The 16,018-nt window shown below is 44.0% G+C and overlaps 1 protein-coding gene across 2 annotated transcripts in view; it reads left to right on the top strand.

The window, feature by feature from the left end:
• Positions 1-16,018, top strand: part of SPTBN1 (spectrin beta, non-erythrocytic 1) — a 191,144-nt gene that overhangs the window by 123,997 nt on the left and 51,129 nt on the right. For both annotated transcript variants that reach the window (XM_058551239.1, XM_058551241.1), the window contains 3 exons: positions 9,748-9,921; positions 14,020-14,111; positions 15,634-15,714. In XM_058551239.1, the coding sequence (XP_058407222.1) occupies positions 9,748-9,921; positions 14,020-14,111; positions 15,634-15,714 (347 nt within the window). The remainder of the gene's footprint in view (positions 1-9,747; positions 9,922-14,019; positions 14,112-15,633; positions 15,715-16,018) is intronic.

The raw sequence follows: 16,018 nt of genomic DNA, 5'->3' as shown, positions 1-16,018 counted from the left end.
TATTGATTTTTTTTTTTTTTTGGAGTGTGGTTTTGAAAGTAGCTAGAAAAATCATTCAAGGTCACGTGGATAGAAATTAGTTTGAACATTTATTTTTGTTCCAAGAGGGTCCAGTCTTCCAGGCTGTGGGGAGTAAATTGTTTACCTTTGAGAGTCCATAATTCTTTTATACCAAGAAGATTGTGTCTTTGATAATGTCCACATAATAAATGGGATCAGGCCCATTGCCCTTTATCCTGAACAGGGCAACAAAAATATTACTAAGGAGAAAAAAGCAACTAACAAAGCATAATTCTGTAGTTCTTACTTGCATGTGCACACCTCCCACTCCTCTCTATTTGCTGCTAGAAATAAATCTTGTTGCAGTAACCCAGAGACCCAGGAGAGCAGGGATGGGGAAGAACATAGGATGGCCACATCTCCAACCTCTCAGGCAGTCAGTGCCAGAAACTGTGTTTGGCAATGACATACCACTTTGTAAAACCTCAAGTGCCTTGACTTCTTTTATTATCCATTCCTCTCAGCCAACCCTGATTATAGGTTGGGCAGTCTGATTAATCTTCTCATTCCAAAAATACGGATACCATAGATAGAGTGAGCTAAAAGCTCTTGTTCATTTAGACTGGAGATTTTCAGCCTGTTTGGCCCTGTGGTTTATTTGGTTTATGGAACTTTCTGGAAGGGACACAAACCACTCTCTGCTTTTGGCTACAGAGGCTGCCAGGGACTCAAGTTAGAGACCCTTCCTGCAGGAGACTCCTCCTTGAGGGCTTGCCCCAAAGGATCCTGGCATATTCAGATTCCAAAACTAATGAGATGGTTAGAGCTTCCAGGCCTGGGTAAGTTAATGTCCACAACTAAACGTGTATCATCTGATAACATTCAGTGGGCGCTGGGCTTTCTGCACCAGTGATCCAAAACCCTGGGTAACATAGACATTTGCATTCCATCTGGAGCCGTGTCTCAGTCGGCATTTTAGCCCCAGCACTTACCACCAGCTTGGCAGTAGGTAGTAGATAAATGTTTGAGGGGCTAGGGTATCTAAGTTTACTTTATTAATACATTCTTGGAGTCAGTTCATCCCTCTTTTCAGAGGAGGAAATTTGATTTTTACTGAGTGAAGTTCAAAGAAACACTAGCTGAATGATCCAGATAATTCCACCTCAACTCCACCTTGCATTTTGGCTTGATAAATTTGAGTTAAATTTGGACCGGTTTTAGGTAGGCATTTCAATTATCAAGACACTTGATTCTGATGTACTGGGGAACATCAGAGGGCAGAAATCCGCATCTCTGGTCCTGGTTAGGGCAGGGTCCGTGTCTGAAAGTGTCCCCCTCTTGGCCTCAGGTATGTCTGCTCATGGGGCAATGAGGAAACTTGGAAACTGAGCCAGGAAGATGTTGCTGGGATTGGGTTGATGACAGAGAAAACCATTCCTTTCCGATATCTTACTCTGAAATTACTATGGACTGTAACTCTTCATAAGGGTCTTGCTTTGAAATTCCCTAAAAATAAAGACCCGCCCTTGACTTACGCATCAACTGGCAGGTAGAAGTGGTGAGCATAGAACCTGTGCCGGTCACTTTGTCATTGGTCCCAGATCGCAGAACCAGATTAGGACAGGACTTGAGGGATGAAGGTTTGTTCCACGGCAACTCTGACATTTGCAAGAAGTGGGGGCCTCTGGCATAAAATTGTCAGGCATGGACTTTGGTGGTAAAGTGGAGCCCAGAGGTCATAAGCCAAGTTCAAAGCTTGCCTGTGCCTGTCCCCTTCCCTCTGTGGACCTCAGCAGTGAAGATTGGTTGTTAGTAAGACCGCCAGTTTTCTGCCTTGCTCCTGCCAGACTGAGCCCTCACCTCTAACTCAGAGAGGACGAGGTTTTCTGAACACCTCTGCCCCCACCATTTCCAATCACAGATGACTGCTGGTTTTTGCTTACCTTTGTTTTCCTGATATTCTGTCTTCTTATTCGGTTAATCAGTCTCAAAGAAGAGAAAGCAACAACAAAAAAAGATTTTTTTTTTTGTCACAGTTAATTTCAAAAGAGGCTGAGCTAGGTGGAGAAGATAGATTTACCATGAGGTTTGTTAAGCCTTAAATCCCACATGGAACTACTCTGAATGAGTTTTACATAAAGCCTTTGTTAGGAGAACCATACTGGCCTGTATTGTTGAAATGGGTTTTGTGGACTCTCCACAGAACCTATCTGTTGTTTGTAATATCGTTTGTGTGGGAGAATTTGCTTTTGTTCTAAACAACCAGGCACAGAAGAACACTCCCATTAAATTGCGGTCTAATTGCACAGATGCAAAAAGTGAATTAATAGTACTAGCTACCAAATGATAAAGTACCGAATCAGTGGCCCCAAAGCGCTAGAGTTCAGAAAGGGAAACTAAACTAGCCTTCTGGATGGGGTGTCAAGAAAGCCTAGGAAGTGGCTAGGGTTCCAGCTGGATCCAGGAGGAAAAGTTCAGATGTGGATAGCCAGAGAATATCAGGGTCGAGTGTCAGCTGTGAGGAAGAGCAAAGAGAGGGTTTGGGGGCGGGCATCAGGAAGGAAATGGTGTAGGGGTAGCATCCTGGCTGAATTGGAGTTTGTGTTTGGAAGGAATGATGATAGTAACTTCACTGCGTATCACTTTTAATGTTTACTGTCACACACATTATCTCGTTTAGTTCTCACAGTCTAATGAGGTGGACAACTTATGCTTTATAGAAGAAATAGGCAGGTGACCAGGGTCTTGATCAAGGCTGGCATCACTGGTATAAGTAATATAACTTGGACTCTAGCCCACTCTGTCTGTTGGTCCCCTCCCTTCCCACTGAGCCCTGCTAAAGGAGAAAATGCTCCTTGGGAGGTAGGTACCAACCAGTGAGGAGATGGGCAGGAATTAATAGAACACAGTATGTTGTTCCCTGATTAATTTTAGTTGGGCAAGAATTGTTTATACTCTTCTTAAAGCTCAAAGTTTGACGTGTAGGGAGGCATTTGGCCGTATAGCGTATTAGAGGAGATTTTGGAATTAGTGCTTCCCATCCTACCCTCTATATTAAGTAGAGGCATTTGTGTGTCTGTGTGTGTGTAGTGAAAATCTGTTTTTGATTAAAAGACAAAAACATAAGCAGGTGTCGTTCTCACTGGAATACTGAGACCAGATAGTGTCTTTTCTCTGTTTCCTCTTCTGAACAAGAGATCAGCAGGCACTTCACAATTCTCTGTGCGTGCTAGGGGGCCTTCCACCCTCCAACAAGTAGATGTGTTTTATAACTGGAAGTGACTTTAGTGGCTACCAAGATCCCTTCATTTCATAGGTACCTTAACTCAGAGAGTAAGCGGCCAGCAGGGCCATCCAGCTGGTGTGTGGCAAGTCTAGGCCTAGAGTTGGCCTCTCCCAATTCCCAGGGCTGGTGCTCTGTCCACCCTGCAACCCCTAGAGAGCTGTTGTTCCAGGTGGCTTTGGACACCCATGGAGAAAATCGGAGGGAGCGGGATTACCAGCCTCCCCGGGGGGGCCTCCCAAAACACCCTACCAGAACCCCTCCCTCATGTCTTCTTCTTCTATTCTAGGAGGCCAAATTGGCTCAGAGAAACATTTGTTTTCTCTTTTTCATCTCTAGGCTCTGACAAAAACCCTGCCATTGTGATTATTCCATAGTTCTGCAAATCCTGAGGCCCTGCGGGGTGTAGTTGACCCAGACTCAAGGCCGGGTGGGCATTTGGGGCAGAGCCGGGGCCCTGGGCTCCAGCTTCCTCCTTCCTTTCTAAGGGCATTGGGTCCACTTGGGCGAATTTGCCCAAGGCCACGCAGCTTCTCAGGGGCAGGGCTTAGACCAGCTGCTCTAATAAGCAATTAGAATTCTGTCATCAGATGCTAGGGGTGGTTATTTAGCCCTGTAATTCCCACTCCTCCTTTGGAGTCGGCAAGAAGATGGGTCTGGAGTGAGGCCTGAGGTGGAGCTGTGCTGGATACAGATTTGGGACTAGTAGGGACAGAAGGGGCCTTGGGAAGGGAAACAGGAAAAGCGCCTGCAAAACACAGGAACATGGGCCATGGTGTGGGAAGAACAGGGCAGCTTGTTAGGATGATTTAAAGGAGGATCAGTAAAGATAGGCATTTCCTGAGAGGAACCGCCTCCCTGCCTGCAGAGCCCTCTTGTTTCTGAGTCACACATGAGTCTGGTATTGATCCTCGTCTTCACATTAATGGCATTTCAAACTGCCCCATCAGAAAGGACACATAGGACAGAAATGCACATGTTGCCATGGGAACTGACCTGTGTCACACTAGGAATTTGACAATAATTAATGGAGGCAAGACAGGGAACGCTCCTTTTCTTGGCAGAATTAGCTACTCTTGGGACGAGGCTTAGGAAAGTGTTTATTACTGAGAGATGCAACCCCCACCTCTCGTTCCATTGTGTTTAGTTTTCTCCATTGTTATCTCTTCTTCCTTTGGAGAAGATGGAAGTTTAGTAATATAAAAATAGCCCTTTAAGAAAATGGAAACTATCTGCCAGATGGGAACTGAGTCTCTTTATTTCCTGCCACTCTTGGTTCTCGGTGTGGCATAAAGAACGAGCTTTGGAATCCTGGCCCACCACATACTAACTAGCTGCATGGATTACTTCATCTCTCTAAACCAGTTCTCATCTGTAAGATAGCAATAATAATAATTATTGTTACTCAGTGTTATTGTGAGGATTAAATGTGGTAAGAGATATAAACCACCGAATAAAGAGGTTAACACGGTTAGTTGCTCAGTAAATGGCAGCTAAGAATTTTTAGATCTTGGAAGCTTTTGTTTCCAGTTTGTATAACCAATGTGTTTCAATGTATAGCCCTGTGAGATCATTAACATTTCTTAAAATTAATTTCCTGTAATTATGTCTCCCTAGACTTGCCCAAGTGTTGTACCTTACAACGTTGTAGAAATCCTCTCAGTGGCAAATAGAGCATAAGAGTTGGGAGTGGAATACCTGAGTTTCAGTCTTATTGTTACTCCCCCTTGTGTTGTGCCTTCAGTAACATCATCTAACCTCATCATGTCTAGTTTATTCTTTTGGTATAAAGGGAGTTAGTATGCCCCTGAAGGTGAGTGAGCATCATTTGAGATGAGATGTGGGAAAATGTTTTGAAAAACATAAAGGTGGTATAATGAGGTGATGAAGCAAATCTCCTCTAATAACTTGTACTGTGCAGTAGTTAGCCTAGTTTGAATTACTAGCTACACAGCAGGAATATGTTATTTAAAATATCTCTGTAAATCATGCTTTTCAGACTTGTTTTCTAGTAAGGTTTGGATTATAGAGTTCTTACTAGGTATAGAAGCCCCAGGTGTCAAGGTTTGGGTATTTCCACACCCCTCCTCTCCTTCATTCCATCTCGCCTCCCTCGGGACACCAACCAGCCACATTTTTCTCTACCACCTTTTCTCTTCATTCCGGTCCAGAATTTAATTTAGGGTGTCAGGATAAGAAGAGTAGTATTATCATCACTATTTTGGGGCACATTCTCTTCTGGTTTTAAATTTGTCTTTCAACTAATGTATGTCAACTTTTCTGGCTCTTAGTAGGAGAGTTCTATCTAGACCCTAAACATTTCCCCTTGTCTGCAGAGGTGTGTTATTTCTAAACAGTTTGAAGCCCGAGTGGCATAGGGAGAAGGGAGTCCTCTTTTTTGTTTTAAGAATAATTATTGGGAGGAAAATACTTGAGGTGCTCCTTGCTGGTAGAGACACTTTGTGGGCTTGCGAATGCCATAATGATTAGTTTACCATTTCATTTACGTAGCAGCCCTTTGAGATAATTATTGAAATTATGCCCATTTTAAGGATAAACTGTTGAGAAATAAGGCACTGATTTGCTAGAAAGTGGGGAAATTGTAGCTTGAATGTGGGCATTTTAACGTCAGATTCATTATCTTCTACACCACGTTACCCAACAAAAGCATATTGTGTAGATCTGATTTGCTCATTTTTGATGTTTTAAAAGATGTAAAGGCCAGGAGCAGTAGGAAAACTAAACAACAACAACAACAGAAACCTTAGGGAGAGAAAAGCAGAGCATCACTCTCCCCTCACCACCAAATCTTGGTTTGATTTTGGGAGAATTGCGAAAATAAAGAGGGGAGGATCTCATGGAAGTTTTACGTTTTCTCGGGCTTTTGGAAATTGGTGAGGTTTGCTTTTTAACTATTTGAACGGAGTCTGATCTGAAAAGAAGGTTTTGTTTCAGTTCCTTTCCTTGTCTCATGCTCTAGTGTTTCTGATGGCTGGAGCTCTCTGGGGACTTGAGTTGCATCTGGGTCTGGAGTGATCCATCCTTAGCTCATTTGGTATGACCAGTCAGCATCAACATGGGGGCCCTACGATGTGGATTAGACTTCCCCAGTATGCAGGAGAGTGTTTGGACCCTGATCACAATCCTCCCCCACCCACACCCTTGCACTCCACATTCATGTAGAAGCACACACATGTCCTGCTGAGATTTTGTAGACAGAGAATAGAGGCTGGGAATGGCTCGTGTATTAGAGATCAAGTTTTTCAAGATAAACTCTGGAGGAGCAGTGGTTATGCCTGATGGAGCATGGGAAGATACCGACAGCCCCCAGTCTATTCCTTGTTCTTCTCCTACTTAGCTCCTTCTCATTCCGTCTACATCGTTAGCTCCTTCTCATTCCGTCCACACCGTTCTTCTCACCCTCAATTAGGAAACAACCTTTTCTGTCCTCTTGGAGGTAGACTTGGGAGAATGTCTGCTGCAGTTAGAAAAGTGCCTCTGTCCTCGTTGCTCTGTAGTTCTCAACATGAAGTCACTTTCTTTGTGATTGAAACACACAAGGAGGTGGACCACTATCTCACTAGTCAGGGGCACAATCCTTGAAAAGAGCGGAGAGGAAAAGTCCTCTGAACAGTAAAAAGAAATCTCAGAAGGCTCTATACCAGAACTCACACACCTTCTTAGAGGCAGTTAATCCCCATCCCTCAACTTTGAACAAAGTTTTAATCAGGAGCCTCGTTTAATCCAGAGCCACCTGGGTATGAGGAGCACAAGGGGCCGCTGGGCATAGTCACTTTTTCAGCTGTGAGAAATGATCCCGATCCAGAGAAAACCAGGAGAACTGAAAGTGCGCACGTGAGAACCAGATGCAGAGTTCTGCCACTTCTTTCCCAAGGGGCAGCAGTTGTACCTCCCTCATCAGGGGCACTGCTGATTCCACGCTCATCTCTCCATCTGAGGAGAGGAGCATAATGAGGCCCGGTAATGTGGCCGACTTGTGGGGGCTGTCGGGCGTACTTTTGAAGGAGACAGTACCAATGTCAGCCTCAAACCACATCTACAGAATCAGTCACAGAATTTTATATAGAGCCTTCCTCTTTCTATTTTATGTCTAACCTTTTTTACCTCGTTAGATTGCTGATTTTGATGTAATGTTATCATTTGATATCACATAAATAACAAATCCTAAGATTTCCCACATACCTGAAATAAATTAGTTGTGAAGTATCTGGAGAGAAAACGCCTTTTTTTTTGAAGGGGGGTGGTGTAAGGAAAGCTACCATAATAGTGTGAAAAGCTTGATTTAGAGGTTTCTTGTGCTATTGCTATTTTCTATTGCTATTATTTACTTTTTTTTTCCATTGCTATTATTTGAAAATAGAATCTGCTGCTTATGGTAAGGCCTCTGCTTGTAATCTTATTTTCTCAGGGTCAAAGCACATTCTTATATGCTTGCTAGTTGTTTTTGTAGGAGAAGAGAAAGTCAAGAAAAAAAAACAGTCTGATACTGGACAGACTTAAAATGGCCACCTGGGGCTGGCCCCGTGGTTTAGCGGTTAAGTGCACGCGCTCTGCTGCTGGCGGCCCGGGTTCAGATCCCAGGCGCGCACCGACGCACCGCTTCTCTGGCCATGCTGAGGCCGCGTCCCACATACAGCGCCTAGAAGGATGTGCAGCTATGACATACAACTATCTACTGGGGCTTTCTACTCGGGGGGGGTGGGATGAATAAATAAATAAAATTATTTAAAAAAAACAAAATGGCCACCTGTTGGCACAAGCAGTTAAGTGTGTGCACTCCGCTGCGGCGGCCCGGGGATCCCGGGTGCGCACCGACGCACCGCTCATCAAGCCATGCTGTGGCAGCGTCCCATATAAAGTGGAGGAAGATGGGCACAGATGTTAGCCCGGGGCTGGTCTTCCTCAGCAAAAAAAAAAAAAATAAGAGGAGGATTGGCAGATGTTAGCACAGGGCTGATCTCCTCACAAAAAAAAAAAAAAAAAAGGCCACCTATTGCCCAAGTTGCCTTCACTTCAGATATTTTCCATCTAGCAAATAACTGAGGATCTCAACTACAGAGGGGAAAATGAGAAACAGGCAAGACATTACTGGAGGACCGGCTGCCACCCTTACCTGGGTGTGCCCAGGTTGCTGCACACCTGGCTGCCTTTCCCCTGTGAGGCCGGCTCATATAGCACATACCATGCCTAGCCCCTCCTCAGGCGTTCAGTTCACTACGTGCCAGCCTTGTGCTCGGAACTGAACGAACCAGAGACCCCTGAGATAAAGCGTCATCATCCCTGCTCTCAAGAAGCGAGTAGTCTAGTTGGAAGTAATAAGAGGAATACATAAAACAACAGCAAGAATGAAAGATTATGATTAGTTCCTGAACTCTGTGGTCCAGACCATAAATGTGTCAAGTTTTGAGGAAAGGGAGACCTGTGAGAACTGGAATGGTTGGAAATGTTTCCTAGAAGGAAAGATGTGTTTTGACCTGAGCCTTGAAAGATATGGTGAGATGGCCAAGGAGACTCTGGGGAGGTAGGATGGCAGCCACCAGGTCAGCCAGGCCCAGTACATTCTTCTGGCTAGCAGAGTGTGCACACCTGGTGGTATCTTTGTGAAATGGTGAGATCATCCTGAGGTGCAGCGTCTGCTAGAGAGGGAGTGATGGGAAATAGAGAAGGAGGTGGGAAGAATGGAGCCGGGCAGTGGAGGGCATGAGCTTGTTCTGACACAGCAGATAATAGAGACCCATTGAAAATTTGGTGTGTATATGCACACAGATATATTTTTCTTTTGCTTTGTTTATTTAAAATGTTCACCTTCCAAGGGCCTCTTTTGGATTTTGATGCAACTGGATAAAAAGAAGAGACGTTCAGGGTGTTCAAATTAGACTGTTCTCATATTTTTTTTCCTTTATCCTTTCTTTTCAGTAAGTCACACCCTTTTATTCAACACCCTCCCCATCACCCTAATAAAACCACCACTTGGTGGTAGGTCCCCTTTTTTCATTTTGAGCCAACCTTAGGAACTGACCCAGACCAGCAGGTGGCAGACCTATTTTTACATTTACAGCAGTCAGAAAATCCTCAGAGGTATTTTGCCATGCATCTGCAAAAAATTGTATGGATGGCAGCAGTAGCTCTGAAATTCTTTATGAAAACTGAGTTTCTTTTTCTCTAAACTCTGAGCTTCTATGCTCATTTGTAAATTATGTGTAGCTTCCATGATTAAACAAACCTTTGAAGAGTGATCAGTTACCATCTCTTAAGTAAACTTTTCTAAGGTTGTTAAGATAAATGCTCTCCTTGGACTGAATGAGCACACATGTTTTTGAGTGTTTTGGTTTGAGTAGGAGAGTGCTGCATGAACAGGCATGTGTGAACTCTGGGCAGTAGCTCTGAGCCTGTGTGTGCCCTGTTGGATGATCTGTTTCCACCTTCTGCTCACTCGTTTCTAGCCTAAACCCACCAAGGGACGAATGCGCATCCACTGTCTGGAGAATGTGGACAAGGCCCTTCAGTTCCTGAAGGAGCAGAGAGTCCATCTTGAGAACATGGGATCCCACGACATCGTGGATGGTAACCACCGGCTGACCCTTGGGCTCATCTGGACCATCATCCTGCGCTTCCAGGTAAGGGGCTTGGCCTGGGGATTAGGCCTTCCTCCCAGGTACAAGCATCCTTGTGTGTAACTGGCCTCCTCATTCCAGAGGAACCAGGAAGACTAGGTTGAAATGAATTTCAGAGTCAGGTGTGTGGAGTGGTGTGTCACATCCGGCTGCCGTGTAGGAATGTGGCAGTGACCACATCCTCCTGCAGTTTTGCTGGCCCCTGAAAGTCTGGGCTCTCCTGGCAGATAAAGGGGTTTCTAGGCTACATCCCCACCCACCACTTAACTGGTACCTACTCTAAACGTCTGGTCTCTGCCTTTCGGCTTTCAGGAGCAAAGGTAAAAGGATGTGGTTGATGCTAGGTTACTATCACTAGACTGTCTGGACTTCACCAGGTTGTGGCTTGTATCGTAGAATATTTTTAGGAGAAGCCGTTTACTATTATGACACGTATGTGGGCTCTGTTTTCATCTTCTCATTCTCCTATGGATATGAAGAAGCAGTTTTTAGGGGGAAAATGCAAAAGCTTTATGGTTGTTTGAAGCAATTATGATTTTATGGGTTTGTTATCCTCGAGGGGAAGGTTCTCAATATCAAAGTACCCTAAGCTGGAAGGAACTCTCAAGGTCATTCACTCTATGAGGAAGGCGAGGGGCCTTGCCCGGGATCACACAGCCAGTCATGCTGCAGTGCCTGCTTCTGACCCCTTAGGAGAGAGCTCAGCATTTCATGACTGGGAAGCACCTCCAGCCTGATTACTTTCTCCAGGCACGTGCTTCACGTTCATGTGTTTCAATTAAAATTTGAAATGCAAGGAACACTTCCTACTATAGCATCAGGTTACTCTGCAAACAAATGTCCTAACAGTCCCTTCTCTTTGGTGGCTGTGTTCTCTGTGCCTTTCCTTCCTATTCTGCCTTTTTGATGAAGTCTGATTTTTCTGGGTATATAAAAATCCAACCAAAAAATGGCAAAAACAGAAATCAAATTATGGCTCTCTGAGTTTTCTTATTAAAACTCTGAAATCTGCCTGGCATTGGGCTTAAGTTTACAGTGTTCTGGGGGGGGTGGGGGGGTGGAGTAGGGACGGGGCTAAAACAGAGCGATACAAAGAAACAGCTCCCTGAATGGGGCCTGATGACTGACTCTCTTGGGAACGCTTTTTACTAATTCAGATTCCCTGGTCCCAGCCCCAGTGAATCAGATTAAGTACGACTGAGGGAGGGAACCACTGTAGAGATGACATCATTAATGGAATTAATTACAACAATCAAGGACTTTATTTTGCAGATAGAACTCTTACGTAGGTTTCTGTCATTTAGTTCCTGGATGGTTTGAAATTGGAGTGAATACTATTAAATCACTAATTATTGCTATTGGGTCCTTGGCCAGCAGAGGTGAAATTAGCAGGACACTCTTTGAGCCTCACCTCCATTTTGTAGAGTAAAAAAACCTCTATTTCTATTGCCTTGGGCCTGTAGTAATTAGAGCGTGGTAGGGCATCCTGATGGTGGCCTCTCTTGACAGCAGGTCAGTGCCCACATTAGTGAGCTGGCACATGCAGCCCTTTCCAGGATTCTCAGCATGAATTGGGTTGAGTCATTGACTAATTAGCTTCCTATCAGCTTGCCTTTTTCTGTACTTGAACCGTAAAGACTGATAGGTACTTTCTCCTTTTCCTTTAAGGCAAGAACGTAGGCTGCTGATGTCACTGCAAGGCCTGCAGTGTTGGTGTCTTACATGACCCAGCGTTCTCCAGCAGCTTTATTAATTCATCACCCGTTCCATAAACATGTATTGATTCTGCATCAGCCGAGGCCTAGCTCACGTTCTGCCTCCTCTGTGAAGCTTTCCCATGTGTCTACAGAGATCTCTCTTTCCCCCAGCTCCTGAATATTATACAGCCTTGTCTTACGTTCCCAGAATGCACACGCGTGTGTGTGCATGCATGTGTGTGTCCATGTCCCCAGAGCTCCCAGGATGTGGCCTGCCCTGTATGTGCATAGCAGGTATCCATTAAATACTGATGACACAGGTTTTATGCTGCTGTTCCTTTAGAAGAGAGTAAAAGATGGCGTGAGAAGCTGGAATGAAAGTCTTTGAGTTTGCCTTGTGAAAATAAAGAGTTGTCTTCATTTCAGAAGGGTAGACTCTGTTTCTAAATGAACAAGTCTGGAAACAGACTCCCCTCACACAGATGCGTAAGAAAGCTGATGGGGGTTAATGTGTAAAATTCCACCTGCCTTTTCTGGTGAGTCAGTCTGACCCCTTGAATGAGGGTTAGCCTTTCACATTTACTTTCTGCACATGAGCTAATGAGCCTAGTAATAGAGTTGGAGTTTATGCAAACTCAGGCTTCACATACTTAGCACAGTTAAAAATGGAGAATTTTTTTTAGAAGTTCAATTATTTCAATTTCCAGGTGTTTTTCCTAGTTGAAAATTTCTCTCTCTCTCTCTTTTTTTTTTGTGAGGAAGACCAGCCCTGAGCTAACATCCAATGCCAATCCTCTTCTTTTTGCTGAGGAAGATTGGCCCTGGGCTAACATCCGTGCCCATCTTCCTCCACTTTATATGGGACGCTGCCATCGCATGGCTTGACAAGTGGTGCGTTGGTGCATGCCCGGGATCCGAACCTGCAAACCCCAGGCCACCATAGCAGAGAGCACGCACTTAACTGCTGCGCCACGGGGCCGGCCCCCAAAATTTCTCTCTTTTAATCTTACATTTATATGTTTTATCCTCTTTTTATCTCTTTTTCAAAAAGAATTCTGAGGCGTGTTTCTAATCAAATGGAAAGACCTTTGACAGGGGCTGGGGCAGGGGGCTTGGAATGGTTCGAGCTGAAAAATGATGGATGACCTCCTAGGCCAGCATCATTTACCCCCAACCTTCATCCCATATTTTATTATTATAGGCAAGAAACTAAAGACAAAAGGATATTTAGAGCATTTGTCTAAAGTCACACAACTGGTAGGCAGCCCCTAATCCAAAGAGGTAACATTTATGGGTCCTTTCTGTGAGCTCAGCACTTCATTTTCTTTATTCATTTAAGTACACAGCAGCGCGATGAGATAGCCACAGTTGTTACATCCTTTCCTCACATGGGAAGCTGAGGGATCTGCCTAGGGACTACAGTAGATGGTGGAGCCTGGATTTGGATTCAGATGCAGGTAGACTGACTCTCGTGCCAGTAGGCCAGGCTCTGTGTATAATGTTGAAAATATGCTGCCTGTGAGTGGGTTATGAATGCAGACTCTCTCAGTCTGTTGGAGTTGCTATAATAAAATGTTAAAACAATCACAGACTGGGTAGCTTATGAACAATGTAAATATATTTCTCACAGTTTTGGAGGCTATAAGTCTGAGATCAAGGTGCTGGCGTGGTCAGGGTGAGGGTCACAAACTTCTGGTTGTATCCTCAGATGGTGGAAGGTGCTAGGGATTTCTCTGGAGCCTCTTTTATAAGGCACTAATCCCATTCATGAGGGTTCCACCCTCATGACCTAATCATCTCTCAAAGGATCCACCTACAAATACCATCATGACTGGGGGTTAGGATTTCAACATAAGAATTTGGAGGGGATACAAACATTGAGACCAGAGCACAGACCATGGAAGCGCAGCATTTAAGTGCACACTTTCTTTGAGTGTTTGGGTCAGCTTTCAGGCAACAGTGCATACGCTGTCCTCATCTATGAAGGACACACCCTGGTGTGAATAGTGTTTGGTTATGAAAAACTGAACTTCATATTTTTCCTGGAGTCTAATGAGGTTCAAGGTGTAACATATGAACCACTGTTCTAGCTTATAGTCGGAAAGATGGGCTATCTTAGGGGTAGAAATGACTCCTAATAGGTGCTGGGAAGTCGTGCAGGTAACTAGTCTTCACTTCCATCTTATCTGTGGGCAAAGTGGAAGACCTAGTTCGTTGGTGTTTCTCTGAGGTGAAGGCTGGATTCAGAAAGGAGTTTTCATTGACACTCAGAGTAGGTAGTCCACAGGGCTGGACTTTGATCTAAAGTATACTCTTTATGTATATACAGACCTATTATTCATTCTGTGGCTCTTGTTAGGCAGCTGACCCATCTATTTGTCTAATATTTCTTTATAAATCTTAGATCCAAGATATCAGTGTGGAAACTGAAGACAACAAAGAGAAGAAATCTGCCAAGGATGCATTGCTGTTGTGGTGCCAGATGAAGACAGCTGGGTGAGTGTGAACTCGGAGGGCGTCAGGGCCCACTTCTCCCAGGACTGAGTTCCACTGTAGTCATCACGTGCAAGGTGTTGACAAGTACCTCTTCCACTGCCTCCATTGAGAAGTCTTATTAACTCGTAAGCAGTTGATAGGCTGACATTTCAGCTAGCTCTCAGAACAGAAGGAGATCTGATTTATATTTTGGACCTGTCATCTCTGCGCTCAGTTTCCCTCTCTTTATTAAGGAAACTCAAGAGAGCAGTGGATCTTGAATTTTAAAACCCTGAAACCATGTTTAGGAATCACATCCATGATATTTAAAAAACGGTTGTGGGTTTTCTCCTCCCTTTAATTTGTGGTGCTTTGGGGAGCTTCATGCAGTAAACTCAAGAGTAATCTTTACACATTATCTGTCTCGGTTTTCCTTCCTTTTATTCTTTCATTGAAATTTTAGTGAAGATATTTTTTAGAGAACTGCATCTTTCTTTTTTTTCTTTCTTTCTTTTTTTTTTTTTTGGTGAGGAAGATTAGCCCTGAACTAACATCTGTTGCCAATCCTCCTCTTTTGGCTGAGGAAGATTGGCCCTGGGCTAACATCATGCCCATCTTCCTTTATAATATGTGAGATGCCTGCTGCAGCATGGCTTGATAAGCAGTGTGTGGGGCCACGCCCGGATTCCGAACCTGCGAACCCCAGGCCACCGAAGCAGAGCGCGTGAACTTAACCACTGCGCCGGCCTGAGAACTGCATCTTTTTTGTTGCTCACGCAAGTTGTCAGGGTGCATAGGTGCTTATGAAGAACTGATGTTGTACCAGGTTAATTAGAGGGTTACTGTTGGAGCTACTTAAAGGACAAATGTAACTGTAGTGGATGTGATAAGTCAGTGATAAGTATGGAAACCACAGAGCATATAGCCTAATATGGGGATCAGGTTATGAATGATCCTTTAATCACCACAGATCCAAAGTTGTTAATAATCAATATGGTGCTGAATAGCTGATTGATTAGGGGTAAGTTTCAAACATAGGGCAATTTTTCAGGGAGATAATTTATAAAGCTTTATCCAGTTAAGTGATATAAGGAGGAAAGAAAGCTGAGTGTCACATGTAGGTAATCCTGGCATCTTCCTCTCCCAAAGTAATGTGCAAATTCGGAGCTCAGTGACTACAGGGTCCTGATATCTTTGTTGGTGGAGTAGAAAGCCAGTGGAGGCAAAAAGTTCTCAGAGGTATCTAGGTTTTGGTTGCTTTTTCCTCACTAAGAGTGGTGTTTTAAATCTAGGACACAGTTCACATCTTTTGTCAGATTGAATTACCAAGAAAGAAAAGCCGTGTGCTTGTATATTTTATTTTTGTTTTATAGCAAGCTGAAGTTGAGGTGAAATTTGCTCTGACTTGATTGTCCTTATTGATATTCACGCCTCAGAGTTTTACAGTGCTTGCATACTTTTTTTTTTAACACTGCATTTAGCAAAAGTATAACCCTTTATTTGGTAATTCTGTTGCTTTTCTCCCATGCTTTGTCCTTGGCAGGTACCCCAACGTCAACATTCACAATTTCACCACGAGCTGGAGGGACGGCATGGCCTTCAATGCACTGATACACAAACACCGGTAAGTCCTGAGAAGTCAGGCTAACAATTTTGGGATAGGATGTTGACATTCTTCTGTAGCAAATCTGGGTGACTTTTGGTCTCATATCCGTTGCGTTAGATGTTGCACCATGGTGGAACTTCCTGCATTCCACGGGAGGAAAATGTGAGAGAATATGTAAATTCTCCCAAACAAAATAAACAAGTCCACCCATTGTCTTCACTTCACTTAATAAACTTTGAAATGTTTTTTCAAAAATCAGATTTCGTTGTTTGATGATTAATATTGTAGAGTTTTACTTCGCTAAGTGGTGATTTTAACATGT

This window comes from Diceros bicornis, chromosome 12 (genome assembly GCF_020826845.1).
Source record: "Diceros bicornis minor isolate mBicDic1 chromosome 12, mDicBic1.mat.cur, whole genome shotgun sequence".
Lineage (NCBI taxonomy): Eukaryota > Metazoa > Chordata > Mammalia > Perissodactyla > Rhinocerotidae > Diceros > Diceros bicornis.
This window is presented reverse-complemented; position numbering and strand designations above follow the sequence as displayed.